Source organism: Anolis sagrei, chromosome 5 (genome assembly GCF_037176765.1).
Source record: "Anolis sagrei isolate rAnoSag1 chromosome 5, rAnoSag1.mat, whole genome shotgun sequence".
Classification (NCBI taxonomy): domain Eukaryota; kingdom Metazoa; phylum Chordata; class Lepidosauria; order Squamata; family Dactyloidae; genus Anolis; species Anolis sagrei.
This window is the reverse complement of record NC_090025.1, coordinates 92,398,116-92,415,226: the sequence shown is the minus strand read 5'-3', so window position 1 is coordinate 92,415,226 and position 17,111 is coordinate 92,398,116. Positions and strand designations below refer to the sequence as shown.

The window sequence follows — 17,111 nt, the reverse complement described above, 5'->3', positions numbered from 1 at the left end:
AAAACTTGTCCTTGTTCTTAAAACTTGTCAAATTTGTAGAGAAGGAATCTCTACAAATTTGGTAGAGATTTATTCAATGAAGCTGTTGTATGAGTAGAAAGCTGCAACTGGTACTGTAAGTCTCCATAACCGCATTCATTATTTCAGTCAAGTAATAAAAATAGGAGGTTTCTTGAACATCTCTAGGACACTCAGTTAAACCTGTCAGACTACATGTGAATTGATATGCTCCTCAGATCTTCAGTGGCAGTCACAGCTCAGTGCATCATTCACATGTGTAGCGAAATTGCTACTCTATGTTAAATTTTTGGTGTATAGCTCTATGTTTACATATGGCAGATAGGGAAGAATAGGCACAGACAGGGTAGCAACAGCAGAGATAGGATTCATTTGCATATGGAAGCCGATTGGTCATATGCAGATTAGCGTAGGCCCAGGATTTGAAAACGTTGCTAGGCCAAAATGACAGTTGGGGAATGAGAGCTAAACATTCCAAAGGGGCGGAGCCAAAGTTTAAACATAGGCAGTTAGAGAGTCAAAAGGGTGAGTTAGGAATTGCTGTTTGTGAGATGAGTTAGGGATTCCTATTTGTGAGAGACAGTTAGGAACTTCTGTGAGAGAAAAGAGTTAGGAACTCCTGTTAGAAATAAGCAGTTATGAAGATGTGTTAAAGACTTCTGATATATAGAAGCAGTTAGTTAAACAGAGCTCAAGGTTTAGGAACATAAAGAAAGCTAGTGGTGCTTTAGTCAGAATATTATTTCAGTAAAGAGTGTGTAAAGCAAGTAACATGTTTGTGAATGTGAAACATTGAAAGTCTATTTCAGAAAAGTAAACCAAGTATATAATACTGACTGTAAGCCTCAAGATTGCAACAAAACACAAATGTAACCTCAAGCGTTGGAGCCAGAAGTTATAAATAAACTGTGTTACTTCGTTATACAGAAGTGTGTCTCATTACCTGTACAAAGGTTAAACAGCACACAGAAAATCCCAGCTAATATAAAAGAAGAAACTGAATCAGTATAAGAGCAAAGAGGTTTTTCTTAAATAAAGAAATAGTCTCCCTCCCTCGCTACAACATGTTTTCAAGAAAAGAACAGAGTCACTGAACAGGTCAGATGGAGACACTGAAGAGTTTTACACTTACCAACATATCCAGGTGTGCCACAAGCAGTAGACATGACGTCTCCTTTACCTTCCATTTTTGACAGTCCAAAATCACTAATCATGATCTTAGATTCTTCATCCTGGCTGTAGTATAACAAGTTTTCAGGCTGTAAAGATATTAAAAAGCAAAGAAGAACCTGGTAAGCGAATCTAAGTGATCACAGAATAGGAACACTTGAGGATGAATTATTAATTTTTCTATGTCATCTATGTTTTCTATGTCAGTTCTTAATATAATAATTAGTTTAAATCATTTTTTGTCAGGTATACAGCTTAGTACAGAAAGTTCTGGTCATAGCTTACTAACATATGAAGTGTAGTTTGGTAGTGTGTACTACTACTACTACTACTACTACTACTACTAATAATAATAATAATACTTTATTTGTACCCCGCTACCATCTCCCCAAGGGACTTGGTGCAGCTTACATGAGGCCGAGCCCAAACACAACAATACAAGCAATAATAACAACAATACAAGCAATTAAAAAAACATAGACAATAAAATACACAACATTATCAATAAAACCACACATAATCAAAAACAGTGAGTTAAAATTGGAAATAATGCTGGGACATGAACGAACGGTGATACTGGTGTTTGTGGAAGGGCATACGAGCAGATTTAAAGAAATGTAAAGTGCTTGGAGGACAAAGTGCTATGGGATCATTATTCCGGGAAGGCACACTGGAACAGCCACATCTTCAAGCTCCTCCTGAAGACTGCCAGAGTTGGAGCCTGTCTGATGTCTTTAGGGAGTGAGTTCCAGAGTCGAGGGGCCACCACCGAAAAGGCCCTCTCTCTCGTCCCAACCAATCGCGCCTGCGATGCTGGTGGGATCGAGAGCAGGGCCTCTCCGGATCAAAAGACAATAAGACATCAAAAAGTTTTTTTTGGTATCTTTTTGATGTCTTATTGCCAAGGTACAGACTCACAGATGTTCTTAAGTAACTACTCAGGAACTAAGCTATTTATGTGGCCTACATGACTTATCTTGTATTTTTAATAACAGATGGCATTGCTAAAACCACTGAAATGAAATCTGAAGAACAAAAGCCACACTTCTCATATCATAAATGTAACCGTGTCACAAATAACGTAGACATTGGAAACCATTCATTGGAAATGCCCATCTAATAATGTGCTGCAAGACAATTCAACCATAATTACTGCCTTAAATGGTGGTGTAGCTCTTTTGACTGGTGGTTTTGACCAAGGAATGCAATGATACTAAATTGTCCATCTGTTTTGTGTCATTTCTTGGAAATCCCTGGATGGAACATATGTTGGGTTTAAAAAAAGAAACACATTAAATTATGGTAGGAATTTGTACCACTTTCTAGGTAACCTTGCTTCCAGTGTTATTGTAACTGCTAATTCTGTCTCCCTGAATTAATTTAAACGTATTTAAGAACAGTAACTTTGGCTTCCAAGAATGCCCTAAATTAAACTTAGGGTAGTCAATGCCTCAACAATCAAAAAGGACAAGGAGTCATTGAAACATGGAGGAAAGTTGCCAGCACTTCTTCTGTGAGAGAAGGGATTCATCAATAGTTAATAAAATAAACATGTTTTTGAAGACCAGTCAAAGCATATAACATTTAAGGAGCTCAGTTTTGGTTTAAAGTCAGATTTAAATTAGCATAACTCCCTCACTCCCTACAATTCATTGCATTCCACGAGATAGCCTTTTCTTATCACATGTTATAGTGAAATTAGAGATACCTGGGGCAGGGGGAAACAAAAAAAATCCCACCTCTGCCACCAAAGCAAGGGATGAAAAGGTATTATAAATGACCGATGTTATTGGTAGTATTAGCCGCCGCCACCTCAGCTTTATTGGTCTGAGGAACCAAAGGTGTGAATGTGTTTTAGGTAAGATGTGTTTGCCCTGGGTTCTTCTATTGCTTCTTAACTGGCTGACTGGACTTTAAAAGTGCTTGACAGACTGGAGCTGACACCAGTTAAAAGTGAACTAGAAAGAGTTTATTGAGCTTGGACCAAATATCACCTCATAGCATGAGGGGTACAGAAACTTGATTCAGTTGCAGAGACTTAGTTGGATTAAACAGTTAGTTCTACTGACCAAAAAGCTTTTAAAACTGAGTTTCCTTAAACACACTGTTCTATTCATGTCTCTTAGAGAACAGACTCCTGTCTGTCTCATACACAGGGCAATAAGATATCTTAAACTTCTCCTAAGTTTAAGAAGACAAAACTCTCTTTTACTTGTCCTCTCAACACAGTAAAACCCTAGCCTTTGTCTCAGCCTTATTCCCTAACCTTAAGGCTCACTTTTAAACTCTTCTTCCCTGTCAGAACTCTCACTTTAGCTTCCTCTCCTAAAATCCTATCCTTCTGGGTCTGATGTCAAGACACTTCTCTCTCTCTGTCAAGAGCTGACAGCCTCTTTCCCTCTCTCAACCGACTCCTCCCCTAATTGCTCCACCCAATCAGGAGTCAGCTTGACTCCTCCTCCTGCTTCTGCCTGTCCTTCAAGACGACAGCTACTGATATTCAGGCTTTGGCCTGTTCGCCTAAAAGGTAGATTTCACTACACATGTGCATAAATGTGATTGAACAGAATTGATTTTTTAAAAGATAATGATATTCCCCATAGTCACCTATGGATGTGGGAGTTGGACATAGGGAAGGCTGAGTGAAGGAAGATAGATGCTTTTGAACTGTGGTGTTGGAGGAAAATGCTGAGAGTGCCTTGGACAGCGAGAAGATCCAACCAGTCCATACTTCAAGAAGTAAAGCCTGACTGCTTATTGGAGGGAAGAATAGTAGAGGCCAAGATGAAGTACTTTGGCCACATCATGAGAAGAAAGGAAAGCTTAGAGAAGACAATGATGCTGGAGGAAAAGGAAGGAAAAAGAAAGAGGAGCCGACCAAGGGCAAGATGGATGGATGGTATCCTTGAAGTGACTGGCTTGACCTTGAAGGAGCTGGGGGTGGTGACGACCGACAGGGAGCTCTGGCATGGACTGGTCCATGAAATCACGAAGAGTCGGAAACGACTGAACGAATGAACAACAACATTTTTTCATGCTTCTTCATGCTCATGTTTCTTACAGCCATGGCCTCCTTCCTTGGTACCTCTTGGCTTTCATATTCTTCACTGCCACAAAGCTTGATAAAAAACCCCTTCACTGTGGGGTAACTACTACCGGAAACAAGTAGGTTCACCCTCTTCACAATTCCTCTAGAGAGGAAAGGAAATCTACAGAACTCTTATAACAATCACACCGCTGCTCACCAAATTATAACGCACAAGCCGCAATGTAAGGGAGAGTAGAAAGATTTCAAAATTAAATTCTTATACGAGGAAATGTATATATGAAATAAACCCCAACCATTCGCTGCTTCACCAAAATATAATGATGACACTACTACAGATTAGGCCAGGTTGTTAACTGGTGCTCCTTACAGAGAGAGGTCAACCCTCCTGTTTAAGGAGCTCCATTGGCTGCCGTTCATTTTCCGGTCCCAATTCAAGGTGCAGGTGCTTACCTACAAAGTCCTAAATGGTTTGGGACCTGCCTACCTGCGTGACCGCATCTCCGTGTATGAACCCACACGATCTCTCCGATCATCTGGAGAGGCCCTGCTCACGATCCCACCTGCGTTGCAAGAGCGATTGGTGGGGACGAGGGACAGGGCCTTCTCTGTGGTGGCCCCCCGACTCTGGAACTCTCCCCCCAAGGATATCAGACAAGCCCCAACATTGGCAGTCTTTAGGGAGAGCTTGAAGACGTGGTTGTTCCAATGTGCCTTCCCAGAATAGGAAACTCCTAGCATCATGTCCCAATTGCACTTTACTAGAGATTAAGATTGCACACCGCACTTATCTCCAAAAACCTATCCATCTCACCTGTCACGTTCAGCATTTTAAAATTTTAATCATTACATTTGGCCTGGCCTTAGTTTTAAATGTGTCATGGTGTTATTGTCTAATGTTTATTGCTATTGTTTTAATGTTTATTGCTTGTTTTATGAGTTTGTTGTATTTGTTATGCTGTTGTTTTATTGATGTGTTGGGCCTCGGAGACAGCAACCAAAAAGCCCACGATATGGTTCAGATATGTGGATGACACCTTCACCATTTGGAGCCATGGAGAAGAAGAACTCAACAGGTTCCTGGACCATCTTAACAGCATCCACCCAAAAATCCAATTCACCATGGAAAAAGAAAATGAAGGAAGACTGCCTTTTCTAGCTGTCCTAGTCATCCGCAAACCAGATCAACAATTGGGTCACACCGTCTACAGAAAACCCACACACACAGATAGATATCTACATAAAAACTCCAACCATCACCCAAGTCAAAAAAGAAGCACCATTAAAGCCTTGGCAGACAATGCAAAAAGAATCTGTGAACCCCACCTCCTCCAAGAGGAACTGAACCACCTCAACTGGGCTCTCCAGGCCAATGGATACTCCACCTCAGACATCAGAAGAGCTGCAAGACCAAGAACAAGCCACGAGAGTAAAGATGAAGATCCATCCAGAGGAAAAGTGTTCCTGCCATACATCAAGGGAACCACTGACCGCATAGGGAAGCTGATGAGGAAACACAACATACAAACAATCTACAAACCCACCAAGAAAATCCAACAAATGCTACGTTCAGCAAAGGACAAGAGGGATCCTCTCACCTCTGCAGGAGTCTACCGTATACCATGCAGCTGTGGACAAGTCTACATAGGGACCACCAAACGCAGCAGCGCCCAGACACGCATCAAGGAACATGAAAGGCACTGCAGACTACTTCAACCAGAGAAGTCAGCCATTGCAGAGCACCTGATGAACCAGCCTGGACACAGCATATTATTTGAGAATACAGAAATGCTGGAACACACCAACAACCACCATGTCAGACTACACAGAGAAGCCATTGAAATCCACAAGCATGTGGACAATTTCAACAGAAAGGAAGAGACCATGAAAATGAACAAAATCTGGCTACCAGTATTAAAAAACTCTAAAATTACAACAGCAAAACAACAGAGAGGAAACAACCAGGCACATATTAACGCCTCCCAGCAAGAGATTTTCCCAGGCTCAGGCAGGCCTTCAAATGCTAATGAAGGTGATCAGTTGAAACATTCACACCTAGCTCCAGCAGGGAAGAGCTCCTTGCCCCACCCCAGCCATTCCACAGATATATAAACCCGTTGTCCTAATTCCAACAGACCTCACTACCTCTGAGGATGCTTGCCATAGATGCAGGTGAAACGTCAGGAGAAATGCCTCTAGAACATGGCTCTATAGCCCGAAAAAACCCACAAGAACCTTATTATTATTATTATTATTATTATTATTATTATTATTATTACGAGTGAGTGATATTTGTATGATCCCCTCTCATCCCACTGATTGACAGTCATGCTAATTGTCTTACTTCTGAGACTCTCTCCCAATAAAAGTGTCTGAAGAATGCAACCAAAGAATTTTTAGTCCTTCTGAAGCTATTTTCATTACTGTGTCCTCACATAACTCCCAAGTGATTTGTAAATTAATCCCATTCCATAGACTTCCTTTGAGTCACATTTCATATTTCTCTCTGGCATGTGTAGCTAATAAGATTAACTTATTTTAAAAGTATAACTATGGAATTCCTTTAGGTGCAAAGTGCAGAAGTATTAACAGCTTATTCAAAGCATTGTCTGAATTACTTGAGTTTGCTCTTCAAAGCTTCTGTGTTAGGAATAAATCTTATAAGCAATTTCCTGCAAATCACATTATTTCAGGGTAAGGCTGTGTTAGCAAAAGACGATACTAAGCAACTAATTCCTGAACTGGATTGAAATAACAGTTTAATAAACAAGACAAATACATTTACTAAGAGCCCAGCCTCTGCTTTAAAGTCTTTGTGTCCTTAAAAAACAAAGTGGTGAAGATAGTTTTTGAAATACTTTCCATCCCAACAATGCCCCAAATATTTACATAACCAGCTGCAATTATACAGATGACTACAGTCATAAATCATTATGGGAGGACAAGATGGAGGATTTGAGTTTCAATTATGTTTTCTCAAGAACATCCAGGGAAATGCTATGAAGGCTGCCTACATCTGCAGTTATAGAGCTATCACTGTTGATATAGAGGCCATTAGAACATTAGAAAATGTTGATCATTTCCGCTACCTTGGCAGCCACCTCTCCACCAAAGTGAACATCGACACCGAAATACAACACCGCCTGAGCTCTGCAAGCGCAGCATTTTTCCGAATGAAGCAGAGAGTGTTTGAGGACCGGGACATCCGTAGGGATACCAAGGTGCTTGTTTATAAAACTATTGTCCTCCCAACCCTGCTCTATGCCTGTGAGACGTGGACTGTCTACAGACGCCACATGCAACTCCTGGAACGATTCCATCAGCGCTGCCTCCGGAAAATCCTGCAAATCTCTTGGGAAGACAAGCGGACAAATGTCAGCGTGCTGGAAGAAGCAAAGACCACCAGCATTGAAGCGATGGTCCTCCGCCACCAACTCCGCTGGACCGGCCATGTTGTCCAGATGCCTGACCACCGTCTCCCAAAGCAGCTGCTCTACTCCGAACTCAAGAACGGAAAACGGAATGTTGAAGGACAGGAAAAGAGATTTAAAGATGGGCTCAAAGCCAACCTTAAAAACTCTGGCATAGACACTGAGAACTGGGAAGCCCTGGCCCTTGACCGCTCCAGCTGGAGGTCAGCTGTGACCAGCAGTGCTGCAGAATTTGAGGAGGCACGAGTGGAGGGTGAAAAAGAGAAATGTGCCAAGAGGAAGGCGCGTCAAGCCAACCCCGACCGGGACCGCCTTCCACCTGGAAACCAATGCCTTCACTGTGGAAGAAGATGCAGAGCAAGAATAGGGCTCCACAGCCACATACAAACTCACAAGAATATTGGAAGACAATCATCCTCGGAAAGCGAGGGATCGCTTAAGTAAGTAAGAGGCCATATGTTCACAGAAGGCAGAACATTCCTCTTGGGACAAGATCTGACATTATGAATGACACTAGGCCATGTCAATTTCTTTTCTTTGTTCCCACAGATCTTTTCATCCATTTATTCAGGCATTCCATGACTATCCTGTGATGCAGCTGACATAACTCCCAAAACAGTTTACGTAAAAATATAAATCTTAATTACACAATAAAATCAAAGAACAATAAAAAAGAGTGAAGCAGAACAGATAGGATTCCAATATTAAAACAAAACAAAAGACGGTGAGAATATCAGATACAACTTAATTAAATGCATCTGACTCATCACTGAGCCTGGAATTCCAGGTTGCAGCGGTGGACAGGGGAGCTTTCGCACAATTATTATTATTATTATTATTATTATTATTATTATCTTTATTTGTACCTCGCTAACATCTCCCGAAGGACTCGGCGCGACTTACAAAGGCCAAGGCCCTCAATAAAACAACAGCATAACAAATAGGAACAATAAAACTCAAAAGCAAACCAATAAACATTAAAGCAATAACAGTAAAACAATAAATCAATACATCATAACACATTAAAACTATGGCCAGACCAAATGTAATGGATAAAGTTAAAAGTACTGGGCATGACAGGTGAAATATAAGGATTTTAGGGTAGGTGCGATGTGCAGACTATCTTAAATCTCTAATAAAGTGCGTTTGGAACATGATGCTAGGAGTTTCCTATTCTGGAAAGGCACACTGGAACAGCCAGGTCTTCAAGCTCTTCCTAAAGACTGCCAACGTTGGGGCAAAATCCAGACTAATTATAGCTACACATGCCAGAGAGAAATATGAAATGTGCGCCAGCTGCACCCGTACTTTGGAAAGTCAGACTTGGCTACGGTGGTCCATGCTCTCGTTACATCTAGGATAGACTACTACAATGCACTCTACATGGGGTTGCCTTTGAAGACTGCTCGGAAGCTTCAAATAGTCCAACGAGAGTCAGCCAGGCTAATAACTGGGGCGGCATACAGGGAGCATACAACTCCCATGTTATGCCAGCTCCATTGGCTGCCAGTTTGCTACTGGCCACAATTCAAAGTGTTGGCTTTGGCCTCTAAAGCCCTGAATGGCCCCGGCCCAATTAACCTGTCCAAAGCATATCCCCCTATGAACCATTGCGGCGATTAAGATCCTCCGGAGAGGCCCTGCTTTCCGTCCCACCATTATAACAGGCGCAATTGGTTGGGACGAGAGACAGGGCCTTCTTGGTGATTGCCTCTTGGCTATGGAACTCCCTTCCTGATGAGATCAGATTGGTCCTCTCCCTCCTGTCCTTCAGAAGGTTGGTAAAAACTTGGCTATGGGACCAAGCTTTCAGGACAGGGCAATAAAGCAGCAATAGGAAAGATTACCAGGCCAATTAGATTTCACGCTGTTGACCAGGACGGTTTTAAATTGTGTATTTTAATATTGAGATAAATGTTTTTAATGTCTATGCATGCGTATATGAATTCTGCCCTAGCATTGAATGTTTGCCGCATATATGCTGTGCTCTGAGTACCCTTCGGGGTAGCTGTGTGTTAGTAAGATGTATGTTATGGTCCTGATCTATTGTAACTGTTGTCTTCATGTTCTATGTTCTGTACACCGCCACGAGTCGCCTTCGGGCTGAGAGTGGCGGTTAACAAGTGCAAATAATAAATAAATAAATAAATAAATATAAATGTTTTAAATAAATAAATAATAAAATAATAACAATTTTATAAGTATGCATACACTTGATGAAGTGACATACTGGTATAACCTACCTTAACAGCTTCACAATAGTAAATTTGTTAAGGTAACTTAAACTTTCTAGAATAAATTAGATTAATTTAGGTCTAACTGAAACCAATGTGCCAAATTACACAAGCTCTCAGTAGGCACTGAAAAAGAAATTAGTCTGGATTTTGCTGAATGAACCCAAGACTAATGGTTCCTTACCAGTCAATACTGAGATGCGTGGAGGCTAGCACATATTGATTATCAATAAACATTATTGATATGCAGACTAAGGGAATTACAGAGACACTTTTTGTAACTGCTATTTTTGATTCTGTATTTTCCATATCTGGAAAATTCATTCAGATATTTTCTCATTCCTTTTGGAATCGCTCCCAGAATATCTAATCACCACATTGATTGGTTTTCCCCAGTATATGGCACAAAACCCAACACCAAATCCTATTCTGGATCTTTTGTCACCCAGATCAACAAGGAATGTGTTGAGATGTCCAAATTCCTGCACACCAGACAGGACTTTTGCTTCACTAGGCAGCATTGGAGTTATTGGGCCAATAGCTCTTTTATTTATTTACTAGCCGTCCCCTGCTAAGCGTTGCTGTGGCCCAGTCTGTGTATATGTGTTTTGTGTGTGCATATATGTGTATATTTATATATTTGTGTATATGTGTATTTATGTGGTTATGCGCATGCGTTGTAATGTATTTTTTTTTTTGCTTTTTAAGTCTTTTCCGCTGTGTTTTTCAGTGTTTTTATGAGTGACTGTGGCCAAACCTTCCCTCCTTCTTTCTTTCCCTCCTTCCTTCACTCCATTATTTTCCTTCTTCTTTCCCTTCTTCTTTCATCTTTTTCTACCTGTTTCTTACCTTCCTTCCTTTGCTCTTTGGTTCTTTGGTTCCTTCCTTCCTTCCCTCTCTCTTTCCTTCTTTCACTTTTTTTATTTCCTTCTCTCCTTCCTTCCTTCACTAACTTTCTTTCCTTCTCTCCTTCCTTCCTTCTTTACCTCTTTCTATCCCTCTCTCCTTCCTTTCCTCCATCCTTCCCCCTTTCCGTGTATATGTGTTGTGTGTGTGTGTGTATTTATTTGTGTATGTGTGTTTGTGTATATGTGTATATGTGTGATTTTGCGCATGTGTTGTAATGGGTTATTTGTTTTTTGGCTTTTTAAGTCTCTTCTGCTGTGTTTTTCAATTTTTTAATGAGTGATAAACACTCGTTGGCCTGCTAGGTGTATTGTGTCCAAATTTGGTGTCAATTGGCCCACTGGTTTTTGAGTTCTGTTAATTCCACAAACGAACATTACATTTTTATTTATATAGATAAGAGTAGCCATCCCCTGCCATGCCTTCCTGTGGCCCACTCTGGTTGTCATGGGGGTTCTGTGTGGGAGGTTTGGCCCAATTCTATCGTTGGTGGGGTTCAGAATGCTCTGTGATTCTAGGTGAACTATAAATCCCAGCAACTGCAACTCCCAAATGTCAAGATTCTATTTTCCAGTGTTCACATTTGGGCATATTGAGTATTCGTGTAGAGTTTGGTCCAGATCCATCACTGTTTGAGTCCACAGTGCTCTCTAGATGTAGTTGAACTACAACTCCCAAACTCAAGGTCAATGCCCACCAAACTCTTCTAGTGTTTTCTGTTGGTCAGGGGAGTCATGTGTGCCAAGTTTGGTTCAATGCCATAATTGGTGGAGTTCAGAATGCTCTTTGATTGTAGGTGAACAATAAATCCCAGCACCTACAACTCCCAAATGACAAAATCAAAGTTTTTTGAGTGAAGGACATACATTGGGTTGTTAGGTGTATGCTGTCCAAATTTGGTGTCAATTGGCCAACTGGTTTTTGAGTTCTGTGAATACCACAAACGAACATTACATTTTTATTTATATAGATTTATTTAAAACTTTTATATCCCGATCTTTTCTACCTCTGTAGATTGACTCAGACCGGCTGGATACATGGGACTGTGGAACCAGTTGCCATTCAGTTGTTGCCAAACTGCAACTTTCATCATCTCTTAGTATTGCCCATACAGGGTAGAGCTGATTCAAACACAAAACCGACAACATTTAGAGGGTTATACATTTCCCGATCCTGGAAAAATGTATTATCTTGTATGATTGCAAATCATATTACCTTAAGATCTCTGTGTACAATGCCCATTCTGTGCAAATAGTACACAGCATCCAAAACTTGTCGTATCAGAGTGCTTGCATCTTTCTCAGTGTAAAATCCTTTCTCCACGATGCGGTCAAACAGTTCACCTCCTGATACTCTGAAAAAAATCACAGGATATGGCAATACATTAGTTAATGCCATTCTAAAAGATAACAGAAAAGGAAAAAATAAGAGGAAAGTTAAGAGAAACAGAAGCTTTTCCTTCAACATAGAAACATATTCACACTTATTGGTTTTCCTTCTAATATATGCATTCATGTTGGCCTCAAAATGGAAAAAAGAGTCAAATTATTTTTCAGCATTGACTAAAGTTATTATTTTTGCTCATTTGTTTTAAATAGCTTTCAGACTGATACGAAAAATTACTTCTCAGTGCACTACGTATTGTGTTCTGAGCTACATTTCCTAGAAAGCAGAGAAAACAGATTCAAATAGATAATTTTATTTTATCGAGTCATCAGCAACCAGTCATTTATATTACATTTCTAACAGAACAAAGCAAACAAACAGACAAGATACAAAAATACAAAATACAGAATGCAAAATTTATAAGTTTGGTAGTTGATTAAATGTCCTTTGACCAGTATCTGGCCACTTGGAGTGCTTCTGGTGTTGCTGCAAGAAGGTCCTCCATTGTGCATGTGGCAGGACTCAGGTTGCATTGCAGCAGGTGGTCAATGGTTTGCTCTTCTCCACATTTGCATGTTGTGGATTCCACTTTGTAGCCCCATTTCTGAAGGTTGGCTCTGCATCTCATGGTGCCTGAGCCCAGTCTGCTTAGTGCCTTCCAAGTCGCCCAGTTTTCTGTGTGTCCAGGAGGGAGTCTCTCATCTGGTATCAGCCATTGGTTGAGGTCCTGGGTTTGAGCCTGCCACTTTTGGACTCTCGCTTGCTGATGTGTTCCAGTGAGTGTCTCTGTAGATCTTAGAAAACTATTTCTAGATTTAAGTAGTTGACGTGCTGGCTGATACCCAAACAGGGGATGAGCTGGAGATGTCTCTGCCTTGGTCCTTTCACTATTGGCTGCTAGATAATGGTTTCTATTAATTAAAGTGGGAAAACAGTGGAAATTAAATGTCAAAACAGATGTTCTGGGAATGCGATGGTCAGAAGACAGCTTCAGTACATCCAAATATTAACATACATTTTCCAAAACATTGTTTTTAATGAAATGTTTGACATGAAACTTATTTCAAGAAATACTGCTGATTAAAAAACAAATAGACACACATCTCTCAGTTATACAGACACTTTGTAGAAGAATTCAACAGGATCAGATAAGGATAGCATATAGAATCATAGAATCATAGAATCAAAGAGCTGGAAGAGACCTCATGGGCCATCCAGTCCAACCCCCTGCCAAGAAGCAGGAATATTGAATTCAAATCACCCCTGACAGATGGCCATCCCGCCTCTGTTTAAAAGCTTCCAAAGAAGGAGCCTCCACCACACTCCGGGGCAGAGTTCCACTGTTGAATGGCTCTGAATGAATGCCTGGAAAAGATAATGGGCTGAATAAGGAAAAACAAACTGAAAACTGAATCTAGACAAAACAGAGGTGTTTGCCATCAAGGATGGTAATCAGTGGATGGAGGTATGTAAACCAGTTCTGAATGGGGTTACACTCCCCTGAAAGACTGTTTTCGCAGCTTGGAAGTGCTCCTGGATCCATCTGTCCAAATGTAAACCCAGGTAGATGCGATGGTCAGGAGTGCTTACTACCAGCTCCAGTTGCACCCCTTCCTAGATTTGGAGGACCTTAAGATGGTAGTGCACACAATGGTAACCTCAAGGTTGAACTTCTGCAATGCACTTTAGATTGAGCTACCTTTGTAGCAAGTTCAGAAATTTCTGTTGGTTCAAATACAGCAAGTAGATTAGTTACAAGAACATCTAGAAGTGAGCATCCTAGTCACTTCACTGGCTGTCAATTAGTTTCTGGGTAAAACACAAAGTTGGTGCCTCAGTCTTCTCGCACGCACTGGAGAGAGGGCCTCTTGCGCATGCTCAGGTACTTTTTTGGAGGAGATATTAAAGTTATTTTCCCTTCCTTTTTAAAGATTTTTTTTGTTTGGAAGACATAGATTGGATAAGATTGTCTTCTGCTGCCAAATTTGGTGCTAATTCCCCCAGTGGTTTTTGAGTTCTGTTAATATCACAAACGAACATTACATTTTTGTTTATATAGATATAAGAAGATATATGTGTATGTGTGTGTGTGTATGTGTGAATGTGTGTGCATGTATACACACACACACCTACATATATACATACATGCGAGATAATAGACCCATCAGGGCCGTAGCCAGAAAGTTTTTTTGGGAGGGGTTGAAATTTTCGGGGGGGGGGGGGTTGAAACCTGCCTCTTAGCTCACGCTGAAGCAAAGAGCACAGCAGGGGGCAGAGCAGCCTTCAGTAGCCTGCAGCTCCGCCCTTGTCAACCACCTCCACCAAGTCTGGCCTCCTTAATGAGAGCATTCAACATCCCCCAACTTGGTTGCTTCACTACTGTTCTGTCGCGTGCTGGGCCTGTAAATAATTGTCTTTAGAACAGGATGTGCAACCTTTGCCCAGCGGGAAGCCAGGGGGCCTAAAGAGAAGTTCTCAGAGGTTTCCACCACAAACAGTCTTTAGATGGCTTGAGAAGTACAACAAAGTCTTTTATTAATGAACAATCAAACAGAAGCTTCTCTTGTCTTCAGTAAAGTTAAGCAAATGATTCCAAGCTTTTAGGCAACTGGTGAATTCCTAATCTTGCCCACGAAGGACAGGCAACTGTCTTCAATAACTTCTTCTTTAAAGGAAAATCCCCGTTTTAACTTCTCCCAGGCCGACTGTAATCTAACCCTTACTGATGTGTGCTCTGCTACCGGGTCGAACTGCGTCTCAAATGCCGAGTGGACCTACCAGCAAGGCAGTAGATGTTCTCCAGCTGGAGTTCTTTGGCCTTTAGGGCTGTTTTCCTGGAAATTCTTTGGAGACTCTTAAGACATTTCTCCCCCGGAAAGTCTTAACGGTTGAAGCTTTTGTGCAGGGGAAGCTTGCACACATCCTATACATAAGCTTACCTTGCTGAGACTAACTAAAAATGGCTCCCTTCCCTTCCCAATTGCCCTGAGCAAGGGGCGGGACCAAAACTTAACAATGATGGACAGGTGACTTGCCCCATGACTGCAACCAAAGAAGCCACCTATCTGCAGAGTCCCTGAAACCTAGGACTGCAAGCAAACATTTAATACAAAGCAAATAAAGTTGGAGCTCCTGGTACAGCTGTACCAGAACAACTACATCGGCTATTGCTGCAAGTAATGACAGTGTGAATAAATTGCTAATATTTGCTTGAGATAGTGCTTGCAGTTCTGGAAGGACTGAGAGGAGATATGATAGCCATGTATAAATATGTGAGAGGAAGCCACAGGGAGGAGGGAGCAAGCTTGTTTTCTGCTTCCTTGGAGACTAGGACGCGGAACAATGGCTTCAAACTACAAGAGAGGAGATTCCATCTGAACATTAGGAAGAACTTCCTGACTGTGAGAGCCGTTCAGCAGTGGAACTCTCTGCCCCGGAGTGTGGTGGAGGCTCCTTCTTTGGAGGCTTTTAAGCAGAGGTTGGATGGCCATTTGTCAGGGGTGAATTGAATGCAATATTCCTGCTTCTTGGCAGGGGGTTGGACTGGATGGCCCATGAGGTCTCTTCCAACTCTTTGATTCTATGATTCTATGATTCTTGATTTTTTTGCATCTCATAGACTTAGCATGGGGATTTGGTTAACCAGTTAAAATTCATGAGTAAACCAGGTTTTGAAAAAAAATCTGAAACATTTGGGGGGGGGGGTTGAACCCCTAAACCCCCCCCCCCCTCACTACGGGCCTGAGACCCATCATGGGAAAAGGAATAATGACAGAGAAGGTACAAATACAAAGTCTCCAAAAACCATATGCCAACAAAGCAGAAATGCAATGATGCTTGTAAGAGGTTGCGGAAAACTCATAAATGAAGCTTTCATGAAGTTTGTCAGAAAATGAGATAAAAGGAATATTTCTCTGATATTTTGGCACCAGGGAAGGCCTGAGCTGTTGCAACACTCTTCAGGGTTCCCATTAACAGAACTGAGGCAAAAGCCAGACAATTTGGGAATATTTACAAATATGTTACCATTGGTTTGAGTGGGCTTTGGTTTGTGTTTGTAAGCTGAATTAGTTTGGGCAGGATGTGCTATCTCTCCCCCGTTACAATGATCAGCCACAGTTCGTTCAAGGGGAAGAAATACATTTCACTGCTCTTTTGCTGAAAACAGGAAATGCAGTTTCCTGGCCACAGTTTCCTGGCCAGATAGAGATGGAAGGAAGCATTTCTCATTTTTGTGGTGTTCAGTACATTTCATCATCGACTGTCTCTGCCTTGCAGCTGTGGTTAATATCTAATCTGGATGAATGTATGCTCACTGAACATCTGCACTGCTTAGACTTGTAGCAGCAGGATTTTTCTTCTCTGGCAGTGCTTAGTAATTCTCTTTATGAAGTGAACATGAACAGATGAATGTGATTACCTCAATGATGTTTAACCTATAGATATTCTAATGCTATGTTGTTGCCTGAAGCAACACTTACACAGCTAGTACCTTTGAATTGAATGCAACAGGATACATCGGTGGCTCTGTATAATGTATATATATAACCTATTTATGGTTTGTCATGTTTATGTTTTATCAGTGATCTCTGAATGAAGTTATAATACAGGGATTTACTCCTGTGCATTGGGCATAGGTTTGGTGTAGCTCTTTTAGTTACTGCTGCTAAGAAAGAGAGGCTGAAAATTAAATAACCCACTCTTGAAACAGAATTATGTGTCACTATGATTATGGCCAACTTCCACAGAAATGGGCACTGTTGACCTACCACTCCAAACCGGCAAAAGAACCTCTACACATAGCTGGCATCTGCACAACTAATGAAAGTGAGGACAGATTGAATCCTTTGGCCAGGATCAATAGAGGCGATATGCTCACACAAAGAAGCACCCAATGCCACATTAAGCAAATGGCTCTTT

At 41.3% G+C, this 17,111-nt stretch overlaps 1 protein-coding gene across 1 annotated transcript in view; it reads right to left on the bottom strand.

The window, feature by feature from the left end:
- Positions 1 to 17,111, bottom strand: part of CAMK1D (calcium/calmodulin dependent protein kinase ID) — a 367,156-nt gene that overhangs the window by 38,056 nt on the left and 311,989 nt on the right. The window contains exons 4-5 of the mRNA XM_060778236.2: positions 12,021 to 12,159; positions 1,151 to 1,277 (exon numbers count right to left, since the gene is read on the bottom strand). Of these exons, the coding sequence (XP_060634219.2) occupies positions 1,151 to 1,277; positions 12,021 to 12,159 (266 nt within the window). The remainder of the gene's footprint in view (positions 1 to 1,150; positions 1,278 to 12,020; positions 12,160 to 17,111) is intronic.